The sequence below is a fragment of the Nuphar pumila genome, chromosome 2 (assembly GCF_984573655.1).
Source record: "Nuphar pumila chromosome 2, dmNupPumi1.hap1.1, whole genome shotgun sequence".
In the NCBI taxonomy this organism is placed as follows: domain Eukaryota; kingdom Viridiplantae; phylum Streptophyta; class Magnoliopsida; order Nymphaeales; family Nymphaeaceae; genus Nuphar; species Nuphar pumila.
Window position 1 is genome coordinate 123,457,902 of NC_143250.1, and position 13,775 is coordinate 123,471,676.

At 39.3% G+C, this 13,775-nt stretch overlaps 1 protein-coding gene across 1 annotated transcript; it reads right to left on the reverse strand.

Annotated features, from left to right (window-relative positions):
• Nucleotides 1-1,449: 1,449 nt before the first annotated feature.
• Nucleotides 1,450-3,595, reverse strand: LOC149846988 (cytochrome P450 78A11-like). The gene is made up of 2 exons (XM_089998242.1): nt 2,570-3,595; nt 1,450-2,310 (listed from the first exon to the last, which is right to left on the reverse strand). Exons 1-2 carry the CDS (start codon nt 3,593-3,595, stop codon nt 1,684-1,686), a joined length of 1,653 nt encoding a protein of 550 aa, XP_089854368.1. The 3' UTR covers nt 1,450-1,683.
• Between the last annotated feature and the right edge of the window lie 10,180 nt (nt 3,596-13,775).

Sequence of the window (13,775 nt, forward strand, 5' to 3'; positions counted from 1 at the left end):
GCCAAACTTAAGCCGAGCCTATACATCAGTTTACTTGGGCGAACTGAGCCTACACACCAGTTTATTTGCCAAGTTCATGGGAATTCCTAGTTAAGGGGGCTGAAATTTTACACCAATAAACTTGTTGAGGCTCCTTGCAAAGGGGGAGGGGGGTAATCCCTCAAAGTTTTAAATACGGTAGTTCCTCCGGTTATCTAAAAAACATTTGAAAAAAAAAAAGACTTAAAGTTCACTGGTATATCACAATTAAAAAAAACATAAAAACGTTTTATAAAATCCTAAAGTGAAAGTGTCAAATGAAACGAAGGTGAAACCATTATAACGAAAAAAGGCCCTCGTTTCCTCAGAATCGACATGAGATCTAGGAGACGTACGGTTCGTTCCCACAGAATTGCCTTCTCAGGTTAAAAGCCTGAAATCTCATGTTCGGTTCAGGTAGCCTGACATTTTGAATCAGAATATTCTGATTTGAAATCGCGGTAACCCATGAGATTTAAAACCTCACTGGTTGCCCTGAGAGTTGAAATCACAATGATCTGAAATCATTCTGATTTCAAATACCGTCGAACTTACCCTTTGGCGGCGTTTGCATCACGGAAGGGGGAGCCCTTGCCGCCCAAACGAAATCGGAGCCCCCACACACGTGAACAATTTCGCCGAAAATCCACTTGAGTGGGTTTTGGAACGCCCAGCGAGGGTTTTCCACGAAACGGCAGTTTCCGCTCGGTGTTGTTATGGTGAGCCCGGGAGAAACGCACATCAGTCGATGGGTTTCCAGGGAAAACAGCCATTTTCCGTGACACAAACGTGCCCTTATAAAGACAGTAAAACCCAAGAAAAGAAAGAAACGACTGTGGTATCTTGGCCTTATTTTTCTTGCTCATTTGATTAAAAATGCAAGAAAATGGAAAAATCCACTGAATACAATCTCACCCAGTTGAATACACGCTCGTTAAATTTATATACCGTACATTTTTTAAATAAAACCCTATTTTTCTAAAATCTGCCAAGATGTTACCTTGCCAGCGAAAAAGGCCCAACAGTTAAAGTTACTGCGCATCTAGAACTACGTTTGTCTCTGAAAACCCTTTTATCATCTATGCCGCCACAGAGAGAGAGAGAGAGAGAGAGACTGGTGATATCAATGTTATAAAAAAGACGAAGACGGAGACGGAGATAGTAGTTTGAGAACGTTAAGGTTAGCATAATATATAAAGCCTCGAAAATGACACCTCCAGTCGATCTGGTGAGGCTTTTCTTATCCACGTTGTGCTTTCCATGAAGCTTAGAAGCGTTCATGTTTCCGCATCACATTTAATTGGACGCAAAACAAGCAATTGATAGAAAACCGAGAGAGGGAGGGAGGGAGGGAGGGAGAGAGAGAGAGAATCATATATGAAGCAACCACTTTAAAGGCATTAAATGATCATATAGTAAACATGGCACACCATTATATAAATTATATGTTATAGGGATTAGTTAACAACGCTGCGATCATAGGGGATATTCCTGACAAACTATGTCTATGATATATTAGGATGGACCCTAGCAGAAGATTCAAAAACTCCTAGGACCAACACAACCAAACTTCTAACCAGCCGATCGTAATTGCACACAACACACCAAAACCAAACCCCCACACCGCACACACAATTTTTACAAAAGTACGCCGAACACCGAACCCTAAAAAGCAACACCACGTGGGACCGCCACAGCACAAAGAGGATACTTCATCTCACAGGACAGCTTGAGCACCTCGCTCAGATCAACCTCCTTTCCCTGGGCCTGGACCCACGTGAAATGGTGCACCAACTTGGCCACCCAAAGGCTGACGGTGGCGAGCCCAAGGTTCTTGCCCGGGCACACCCTCCGGCCAGCACCAAAGGGAGCCAACCTCAGGTCGCTCCCCCTCACGTCCATGCTCTCCCCACCTTCTGCCTCCATGAACCGCTCGGGCTTGAACACCGTCGGGTCCACCCAGATGGAGGGATCGTGGGTGATGGCCCACATGTTGACCATGGCCGTGGTCCTGGCGGGAACCACCATGCCGTTGCTGAGCTGCACGTCGCTCGTCGATAGGCGAGCCCAGGAGAGCAGCGGCCCCGGTGGGTGCACCCTCAGTCCCTCCTTCACCACTGCCTGTAGGTACGGCAGACGAGCCACGTCAGCGCCGGTCGCGACCCTCTCTTTCCCCACCACCTCGTCCAGCTCCCTCCGCATATTGGCCTGAACCTCCGGGTTCAGCACCAGCTCTGCCATCACCCACTCCGTCAACAAGGCGGCTGTGTCGGTACCTCGGAAGATCATTTCCTGCAACGGCCACCAAAGAAAGGAAAACAACGTAGGATATATAAGCAGTTCTCTTCAATAACAGCTACAAGGTTTACAGATAAAAGTAAATTAAGCCAGTCCGGCTTGGTGTTGCATCCAGGTTAACAAGAGTGATAAACTAATGAAACCCAAAAGTTGGTCATCAATAAGTACGCCAGCATGTTATAATAATAAGCAAACAATGAAAAAGAGGAAACAAAATGAAAGAGAACGAGGAGAGAAGCAGCAGATGGAATACCCATAGGACGGCAACCATGTCATCTTCTTGGAACTTTTCCTCTCCTTGGAAAGAGAGCAGAACATTCACGAAGTCGGCGTCATCTCCTACGTGAGGCAGAGAACCAGAAGAGGAAGCTGCCCTCTCTTTGTGCTCGCGGATGATGCCACGCACGAAGCGGCGGACGCGCGGGACGAGAGCGGCACAGCGCGCCCGCACGCGGTGGGGGTCGTAGAGGGAGCCGAGCCAGGGAATGTAGTCGGACCAGTTGAACGCCCCCAGCAGCTCGAACCCTTCGCGTACCATCTCCCTCAGTTCCGATACGTCCCGGTCCTCCGATACGACGTCGTACCGCCTACCAAAGACGCTCCCCATGATGTTGTTGAGCGCGGCTCCCTGCAGGTGGCGCCGAAGCGTCACGAAGCCGTTGGCCAGCTGCTCGGCCGCGACGGCGCGGAGCATGGTCGCGGCGTCGAGTTGGCGGCCCTGCTCGTGGGCGGCAACGCGCCTCGGGGCGAAGAGGTGGGAGGCAGCGATCCGGCGGAGTAGCTTCCAGTAGGCACCGTTCGGTGCGAAGCCGATGGCGCGCTCGAAGAGCAGCTGCTTGGCCGACTGCTTCACCGGGCGGTCGACGAAGCAAGGGGAGGTGAGGATCTCCCGGGCGGTCTGCGGCTCGGAGGCAACGACAGCCGGCGTCGAGCCGAGGCTGAACGCCATGAGCTGCTTCGCTCCGAGGCGGTCAGCCATGGCGCCAAGCTGGCGGTGAGCCAAGCCGCGGCTCAAGGCGTAAAGGCTGCCGACAAGAGGCAAACCTCTGGGCCCTGGGATGGGAACTGCTCCTCGAGCGTTCCTCCCATTAGCCCACGCCGTCCCACCGGCAGTGAACCACCAGGTGGCGAGGAGGGTGGAGGAAAGGGCAGCGAGAAGCGCCAGCACAGTCCACCCATCACCAAATTCCAGGGTTTTGGTGCCCAACAAGGCAGGCAGAGTGTAGAAGAACCAGTTTGGATCCTTTGAAGGCTGGGATAAGCCCATACCCACATCCATTTTGCTGCTCTTGTTGGCTCCTCTAGCTCGTTACAGATGGCTTCCAGGCCGATGAGAGAGAGAGAGAGAGACGGTTTGTTGTAGAAATGGGAGGAAGGATGGGGGTTTAAATAGGGACGGTTGGCGGTTCTTAGGGAGGTAGAGGCTTTGAGGAGAGAATGTTGTCAAACGCTTCTTAAGAATTTAATTACAACAACGCCTTCATCCCAAAACAATTGGGGTCGGCGAAATGAACCAAAAAAGAAAATCATTCGGGGTCTTCCACATGAATCTTTCTCCTCCAATCATTTTTATCCAATGCCATGTCTTCGGTGAGGTTCAAAGTAGTCATATATTTTCTTATCACCTTCATCCATGATTTCTTAGGCCTACCCCGACCTCTTTTAACTAATATATCTTTCCATTTCTCCATCATTCTAATTGGAGCATCATTAGGCCTTCTTCGAATATGTCCAAACCACCGTAAACGATTCTCTTTTATCTTATTTTCAATGAATGCAATGCCTACTTTCTTACGTATCTTCTCGTTCTGAATCTTATTTTTTATTGTATTTTCACACATCCATCTCAGCATACGCATCTCATCTACACTCATTTTTTGAATATGATGTATCTTGGCAGTTCAACATTCTGTACAATATAGTAAAGTGGGCCTAATAGTCATCCTATAAAACTTTTCCTTCAACCGCAATGGCATTCTAGGATCGTACAACACTCCAATTGCACTTTTCTATTTCATCCACCCAACTTTTATCCTATGATTTACATCTCCATCAATTTCTTCATACTTTTGAATGATAGATCCCAAATATTTGAAACAATCATCCACCAGTATTTCTTGCTCACCAAGCTTCACTACACTCTCATCACTACTTCGTTGCTTACTAAATCGACATTCCATGTATTTTGTCTTACTCTTACTCAACATAAAACCTCTTGCTTCTAATGTCTGTTTTCATAATTCTAACTTAGCATTAACCCCAGCTTTAGACTCATCAATCAAAACAATATCATCAGCAAACAACATACACCACGACATATTTTCTTGAATTGATCTCGTAAGTTCATCCTCACTATAGCAAATAGGAAAGGGCTTAAAGCAGATCCTTGATGTAACCCCAACTATTATAAGAAAATTGGTTGTCACCCCTCCACAAGTGTGGACATTGAAGAGTAGGAAAAAATGACGGTTCAAAGTGCCCAACGAGCTTATTGAGTTTGTTGTTTGCTTGTTTGGACAGTGGTTAGCATGGAAAAAGGAGAGCGCTGTTCTCGTTAAGGTTTGCCAAGAGAAATCGTTTGGGGTTTTGAACAAGGTTCCGTGGGGGGTTGTGAAGTGGATCGTTGACATGCATGAAAGGTACATCCAATGTATGCACGAGACGTAACCCAAAATTAAATTGAATGGTCGAATGAACGATCAAGTGGTCCGAACATGCAGAGAGAGAGAGACTTGGTACGCAAGTCTTGGCTTTGTAGACGAGGAAAGAAGTTTCGCCGCTGTGTCGTTCAACGTGCCAGCTCATTGGAATTGGAGACATAAATTAACATCAATAACAATATTGCCTGAATATATTTAATACTCTACGGATAATACAAAGGAGAACTGAGAGAATATTATTTGAAGGCTTAGTGGTTAAGATGGAGGAAAACTTCTGCAGAGCTTCTTAGTGGTTGCATTACTATGACTAATAGCCTGATTAGCAATAAACTAGAGAAAACTGTTTGCTATACTGGGTTGGTACTTAGAAAACCCTAGGGTTTACTAAAGCACTTTTCATTCGCCATATAATTGCCTGTGCTTTGATAAAATGATCCTTCCCTTCCGGTGCAGTTCACGAGTTCTTTTGGAGCTAATAAACTTTAGTGGCACTGTGTCGACTCGTTGTGAAAGATGGTTTTTTTTTTTGTAATCTGATTGATTGTAGCGGTTTTGAATAATCAATAAAACTAATATTTTTTAGGGGTAGGGTAAAAATTACTTGATTGGTTTCCACACAGAGCATTTGGACTGATTAAATTACTAACCCGTCAGTGCTTGCTCTGACTTGTAAGGCTGTAACATTGTTTGCTCAAATACCATGAATTTTATCTGAAAACCTTAGATGCCATTCATTCAGGGCATCAACGGCTCTGGAATTTTTTTTTTATGGAAACCATCTAGAAAGCATAGAATCCGTCATGGAATTTGGAATGCCGTTCATCACATGGATGAACGGCATCAGAGCAAACACTAATGGTAATTCATCAGTGCTTGCTCTGACCTAATACACGCTCAATCACTAAAAGGGGCCACCTTTTGATGCAGGTGCTTAAAAAATTGTGGCGGCAACATCGTTTGGATCCTTTGGCTCGATTCACGTCTAGATTCAACACGTCTTTTCGCACTTGAAAAAGTTTCTTTCTACTTTTTCTTGGATTTCATTGGGATGCTGATGTGGGGGTGGGGAGTGGGGAGTGGGGGAGTAAATGACTGGAAAATGATGAGGAAATCCGTTGCGGCAAAAATACTTTTCATATAATCGAGTACGCACAAAATCACAAATTCCAAGAAGGCGTAAATAACTAAATAAGAAAGATTCATGATCGCCATCGTCAACCATCGAACTTGGTTTCAACTCATGAAGGCAGTTTATTATTATTTTTTTTAAAGACTAGCTGGGTTTAAGCAGACTATATATTATTCAGCTTAACATGTGTTTGTTATATATTTACAAGAGCCTAGTTACGATAAAGCTAAGCCCAGCATGACGGTGGTGAAGGTCGTAGCTGAAGCAAAAAAAAATCTTGAATTGGTGTATAGAGGTGATCTTTTTTGTGGTTCATGATGTCAAATGGTATGGATATACTCAACCTCTCACGATCTTTGTTTTTTATTTTTAGTGGTAAAAATTATAAATTTTAAAGTATAAAAATTTATAATATTCTTCATCTTGCAAGATCTTTGAAATCCAGAAGAGAATGGTAGTGAAAGAACAAAGAGTTCTAGAGCAAGAAAAAAACTGACAGATGCAAAAAAAAAATAGAAAAAGAGATTCCAAAGTGTTACTTGTATTACAAAAATCAGTTACATATTCTATTTTTCTTCGAATTGCCAATACATAAAAGCAAAATAAGCATGAAACATATTAAAGCAAGAATTATACGGTAACAAGACGGTAACCACAATTAAACTCCAAACTCTACGTAAAGAATTTGAGACATTGCTTATAAAAGATAGTGAGTCTGTTCAAGATTTTTTCTCTAGAATTTTTGTTATTATTAATAGATATGATCTTTTATAGAAAACATTACTGATCAAAAGATTGTCAAAAAAGTCTTAAGGAGTTTACATTCAAAATTTGATCATATTGTTACTGCTATCGAAGAATTTAAGGACTTGTCAACTTACTCTCTTAATGAACTAATGGATTCTTTGATGGATCATAAAGTAAGAATGAATAGATCGATTGATAAGAATATTGAGCATGCATTTTAGTCTAAAGTGAAGATTTCTGACAAAGAGAAAAATGACAAAAAAATCTCTTATCACAAGTATGCAAGAGGCAAAGAAAGAGCTAGCTACCATATTTGTGGCCGTGGTCGAGGACGAGGGATATCCTACACCACTCAGCAAAAATCAGAGAGTGGTGAGAAAGGAGATAAAAAAACAAAGTTACAAGGGAAAACAATGCACGTTTTATAAAAAGATGAGTCATACTGAGCCATATTGTTGGGATAAAGCAAAGCAAAAGACAAACTTTGTCGAAGAAAAGCAAGATGAAGGTAAGTTATTCCGCACTTGCTTAAATCCAAATGAAAGTATGGGTCTTTCAAATTTTTGCAGTAGTTAACCCGTGATTGACCTTCGTCTACCTCTTTCTTGTGAATCGAGGAGCCCATCCCAGCGTAGTATCTGTTGTCCCCATACCAACTCTTACTAGTGATGTATGGTTTCTAGATAGTGGATGTAGTAACCACATGGCAGGCAAATGGGATTTGTTATAACACATGGATGAATCAGTGAAGTTGCAAGTTAGGCTTGAAAATGACAAGTGTGTAAAAATTAAAGACAATGGTACCATCGTACTTAAGACTAAATCAGGTTGTGAAAAGAAAATTTGTGGCTTCTATTATATTCTTGGCTTAGCTCATAACTTGCTTAGTGTGAATCAATTGATTAAAAAAGGTTATTTAATAATATTTCATGATAATATAAGTGAAATTAGAAGTATAAAATCTAATGTTTCACATATTAAGATTCATATGGCTGACAACAAGATGTTCCATCTTGATATCTCACATCTTGATGAGTGTCTTTTTACTGCTAATGTAAAGAATAACTCTTGGTTATGGCGTCTATGATATGGTCATTTGCACTTCTATTTTTTGAAGTTGTTAAGTAAAAAACAAATGATATGTGGTTTGTCATTTATTATTTTTGTTGATAATGTATGTGAAGGTTGTGTTTATGACAAACAGTACAAACAATCATTTTCTATTGGAAAAGATTGGAGAATTGGTTCATGCTGACATATGTGGACTAATACAAACTCCATCTTTGAACAAGAGTAAATATTTTTTTATTGTTTATTGATGATTTCTTCCGTATGAGATGAGTGTTCTTTCTTGTTCAAAAGTCAAAGACATTTGAAAATTTTCAAGAATTTAAATCCCTTGTTGAAAAAAAAGTGGACATGTTATAAAAACTCTCTCTATTGATAGAGGGGTAAAATTTTTATTTGATGAGTTTTGTCCTTTTTGCAAGCAAAATGGTATTCGTAGGCAATTTAACTGTAAGAAAAACACCAGAACAAAATGGTGTTGTCGGGCAAAAAAATCAAACAATTATAGAAATGGATCAAAGTAAAGTGAGAAGAGGCTCTTAAATGATTTTTGGGTTGAAGTAGTGGCGACACCAGTTAATCTTCTAAGCATAGCACCAACTAAGGTAGTGCGCAACAAGACCCCGTATGAAGCTGGGTGAAATGGAAACTTGATGTAAGCTTTTTAAGAATCCTTGATTCTGTTGCTTATGCTTTTATTCATTCTGATAATCGTGCCAAAATGGATAAAAAAAAGTGAAAATTGCATATTTATTAGGTACAATGATAAAACAAAGGGTTATCAGTTGTTTAATCCTATTACTAAAAAGTTGATTATTCAAAGAGATGTTTTTTTATGAAAATAGTTGTTGGGATCAGAAAGAGTAATTATGTCGACATTTAACATTTTTGGAAGATGAACTTAAGTCGACTCACTCAAATGATAATATGCCATTCTATGGGTTTTCATCTCCTTCCTCTTCAAGGACATCATCTAGTGATTTGAATGAATCTGACAACAACACTCTTCTATAGAAGGTACGATCCTTACATGAAATCTATGAATCATGCAATTTTGATCTTATGGCTGTAGAGCCTACATGTTATGAAGAGGCATGTGGAAAAGAAGAGTGAAAAAAAAATCTATGCGAGAAGAGATTTCATTTATTGAGAAGAATAACAAGTGGGAGCTTGCAAACTTGCCACCTAAAAAAGATGCAAAAGGTGTGAAATGAGTCTACAAGGTGAAGTGCAACTCCAATGAAAGTATGAACAAATATAAAGCGAGGTTAGTTGTAAAAAGGTATGCACAAAAACATGGTATAAATTTCTTTAAAACTTTCTCTCATGTTGCTCGAATTGAGTCCATTAGACTTGTATTGGCATTAGCAGCTCAGATGAAATGACAAGTTTTCAATATTATGTCAAGTTATCCCTTTTAAATGGTTTTTTGGAAGAAGATGTATATGTTGAGCAACCACAAGGATTTGTTGTTGATGGAAAAGAGGAGAAAGTTTACAAGTTGAAGAAACCACTTTATGGTCTTAAGCAAACACCAAGAGTGTGGTATGCGAGACTTGATTCGTATTTTCAACAAAATGATTTTTGTCAAAGTGAAAATGAGCCTATGTTATATGTTAAAGTGGAAGGTAATGATATTCTCATTGTTTGTGTTTATGTGGATGATATTATATACACTAGTTATGTAAATCTTCTCGTTGAAAAATTCATGAACAATATGATGCAAAACTTTGACATGACTGATTTGGGACTCTTGCATTACTTTCTTGGACTTCATATTCATCAAACAATTGATGGTATTTTTATCTCTCAAGAGAAATATGTACTTGATCTTCTTAAAATACACAATATGTCAAATTGCAAGAAGAGTTCTACTCTAATGATCACAAATGATAAGTTGTTATCATATGATGAAACAACACATGTAGATCCAAAATTGTTCAGATTGGAGGGTTAATGTATTTAACTCTACCCCATCCAAATATCATGTTTCCTGTTAGCTTGGTCTAAAGATTTATGCATGATCCTTCAAAGCATCATCTTGGAGCAGCCAAACATATTTTTTGCTACATTTGTGTAACCAACAACTATGAAATCTGGTATAAATCAGTTCATAATTTTAATTTAGTTGGTTTTACTTACACTGATTGGGATGGTTTTGTAGATGATAGAAAAAGCACAAGTGGGTATATTTTCAATTTTGGTTCAGGTGCTATATCATGGATCTTAAAGAAATAGTCTTCTACAATATTATCACCATCCGAAGCCGAATACATTGCAGCTTCCACAACAACTTGTCAAGCTATATGGACGAGAATGATTTTAGAAGATGTGCAATAATCTCAAGTTTCTATAAAAAAAAATATTGTGAGAATATGGCTACAATAACAATGACAAAAAATCATGTTTTTCACGATAGAACCAAGCACATCGAGCTCCGCCATCATTTCATTCAAAATGCTATTGCTAAAGATATAATTATGTCAAAACACTGTTCTATAAATGATAAAGTAGTTGATGGTCTCACCAAAGCACTTTCACATCCAAAGTTCATTAAATTCATATATTCACTTTGGTGTCTCCGGTTTTGCATCAAAGAGGAGTGATAAGAATTAATATTGTAATGTCCTTTGTGAGGATGGTTTGTGTGGAAAAAGTGGAGAATTGAAAAGTCATAAGGGTATGCATTTTTGCTTTAAAAAGAAGAATGTATGAGTAAAGTGTGAGTGAGTTAGCGTTGCAAATACGAGGGTGTGTGCATTAATGGTGTGTTGCCTATATAAAGAGGCATTGGATGTGAGTGTAAGTGTATCATTTTGTGTATCTTTCATTTTGAGTGTTGTGTGTTCTTTGCTTTCTGTTATTTCCCTCTATTATTTTGATAATGCATTGAGATATTTTTAGTGTTTCATTTTCTGTGTATGCGTGTGGCATAGCTCATGTTCCTCTCTCTTTTTCCAACAGGGATGTGCATACCCAACCGCTTGGTTTCCCTTCCATAAGCTAATACCAAAGGCTTGGCAGGTTTTTTTGGCTGGGTAACGACTACTCAGGAGCGGATAAACGTTTCCAGCCCTCACTCCTATATAAGGAGTGAGAAACTTCCAATAGGTAATTGAATTGGAAATATAAAAAAGAAACCTCTTGAAGAATGTCGTAAAAACTCAAACCCCCTTCTTTCTCTCTCTCTTCTCTCGCTTAATCCATAAAGAAGAGCCTTTAAGGCTTTAAAGTGGTATCAAAGCCAAAGACTTACCAATGTGCGTAGGTGAATCTTGCTTCCTACTTATGATCAATCGCTCGATCATCGTTTGTCGTCGATCACACTTAAACAAAAAAATGTAAACATCAAGAATAGTGGTTAAGGTTAGTATAATTTTTTTTTCTTCGCCAAGATAGCTAGACCTTGCGGGTGTCAGTTGGACCTCGTCAATGGTCACAAGTGTCGTCAGGAAATTTTTCTTAGGACACTACATAAAAGGCACATATGTAACACCCCAAAATCTCCAACTTAGGATATGTAAAAATTTTAACCTACTTTTTTTTTGAAATATAACACAATGGAAATTGTTTTGGTTTTAAAAGTTGGACAACCTTGAGCGGGTTACAGAGGTGACAAGGTATGAACTGGACTAGATCCAATCCCCACTTAGGCTTGAATTCAGTTCCACACACTCACAATATAACCAAAATATATTCATTCTAACTCATACCATTCATTCATAATTTAAACTACAAGTTTGTGAAATTATATTCAAACATCTCAGTCTAACTGAGATACACAAAAGTCCAAGAATCGACAAGACAGATAGAAATATGGTTCTTGGCCTCGCCGCCACATCGTGCCATCACACTGCTTCTTAATCATCACCTGCATTCCATGAAATAGGGTTAGACTCTTTCAAGCAGGTAAGATAAACCACAATTATATAGATAATGAACAATACTAAAATATCTATAATTGATGTCACAGTATACTATCATGGCCTCACAATTTATTAGTTACACAAGCACGATGGAAGCGTAAAGGAAATAGATATTAAAATATTGACATCAACTAGCAATAGATATAATGATCATTAAGGTCAGATAACATAAGTGTTAGTATAAGTTTTGTTTCTCTTTATTACACCTTTGGGTACGCTAAGGGTGACTTTATCGTGTTTATTGAGGACACTATGGCGTTTATTATACCATTTGATTTATTTTTCCGTAGCACCTAATAGACTGGGTCCTTACCACAAGAGAGCGGTCTGTGACAGAGAGATTACAACAAGAGTTAACCAGATTGCAATCTATACTACTACAGTAGATGATGTATACCACTTTTGAATAACCCCAACCTCTCTAACTTCGAGTGACAGGAGGTCCAAGGATGCCCTTGCTCCTGAATTCAAGTCGATATGACATGTAGGTGAAATCGACATGTGACATCATCACTCGAGGTTATACCATTCTACCCTCTCCAAGGTAGACCAACACATTGTGAATGGGTTATCGGGCTAATCTTTTCTTTCTTAAGGTGGTTAGCAGTTTATGCCTCTCAATTCATAAGGCGAATAGAGATTAGTGGCCCTAGTACCCTCTCAGGGTAGTATTCATGTCATGACATTGTTCGCACCCAACACATTCATGTGCTTTGGTGCCTTTAACATATATGAGCACCTTGCTGATAAACGCAAATGCAATAATTTTTAAGTGTGGATGTAAGCATATAGTGTGTGAGGTGTAGAACCTTCTCTTGCACTCTGTGGGTTCATATCTGACCCAAGATCATAGGTGAACATCTAGTTATGCATTGCAAGATTAATAATCATAACAGAACAATCCACATATATAATCAATGATATTCATGAAGTTCCTTGAATCTTATTACTCGGGGAGTATTCAACATGACAAACAAACATCATCTCATAGCATGATATATTGAACATATTGTGACACCCCAAAACCCTCAACTTGAGATTTTTGTGTAAAAAATTATTTTTTTTTTTACTTTTGAACAGTGGAAAACAGGGTTTTTATGACTTGAAGTTTGGAAGAAATGATTTCGGCGGGTCACAGGTCGAGGAAAAACACTTCTCAGAGATCAAAGTACATTCAAAGTTTCATAACAAAATTTGCGCATTCATATATATCAGAGTTTCAAAATAGTTTTACAACTTCAAAAAGGCTTAAGCTTCAAAATAATACAAAAAGTATCCTGAGCTGGTCCTAGGATCCTAGAAGTTGTTGGTTCTAAATGTTTCCCTTGCCTTGCATCATCTCCTGTTCGTTGCTCACCTAAAATTTTATAATAATATAAGGTCAGACTTATGACAGTCTGGTAGGTATGTTATCGATTTCAAGTAAAAATCATAGCATTTAATATTTATAATTTAACATTCATAAATTTGGAGAGTTTGACTTGTGTTATATCAAGTATGCAATTTTGTGATTCTGTTAAACTTATGTTTCAATATTTAACTCTTACTATGGGTATAAGGGTTTCTTATGCTATGTGTTTTAATATCCTGTATAACTAATTGACTCTATAACTCTGCAGGGGGCGGTTTAATAACCGAAAGAGAAATCCACCCTAGGCCATAAAAAAAGGATGCACTATAAAAACCCTAATTTTTGTTAGTTTTCCTTCTTAAAATAAATTCAAACATTTGTGGCCTGCAAAGCCCATTTTTGAGACTGAAAATAGATTTGCAGTGAAAATTTAATGAATTTATACTTTTATTTCATCTAATTCGGATGTGATAGGACTTCAGAATACCCTCGGCAAGTTCTAAGAGCAATTCGAGTAAATTCAGAGCCTTGTAGGGGTATTTTTTTATCCCAAGGGACATAGTCATCCCAACCTTGGT

Excerpts from the sequence above, each read along its gene's own strand:
- LOC149846988 (XM_089998242.1), bottom strand. The coding sequence starts at position 3,595 with ATGGATGTGGGTATGGGCTTATCCCAGCCTTCAAAGGATCCAAACTGG. Across the intron at positions 2,311-2,569 it reads ACATGGTTGCCGTCCTATGG|GAAATGATCTTCCGAGGTAC; the intron begins GTATTCCATCTG and ends TGGCCGTTGCAG.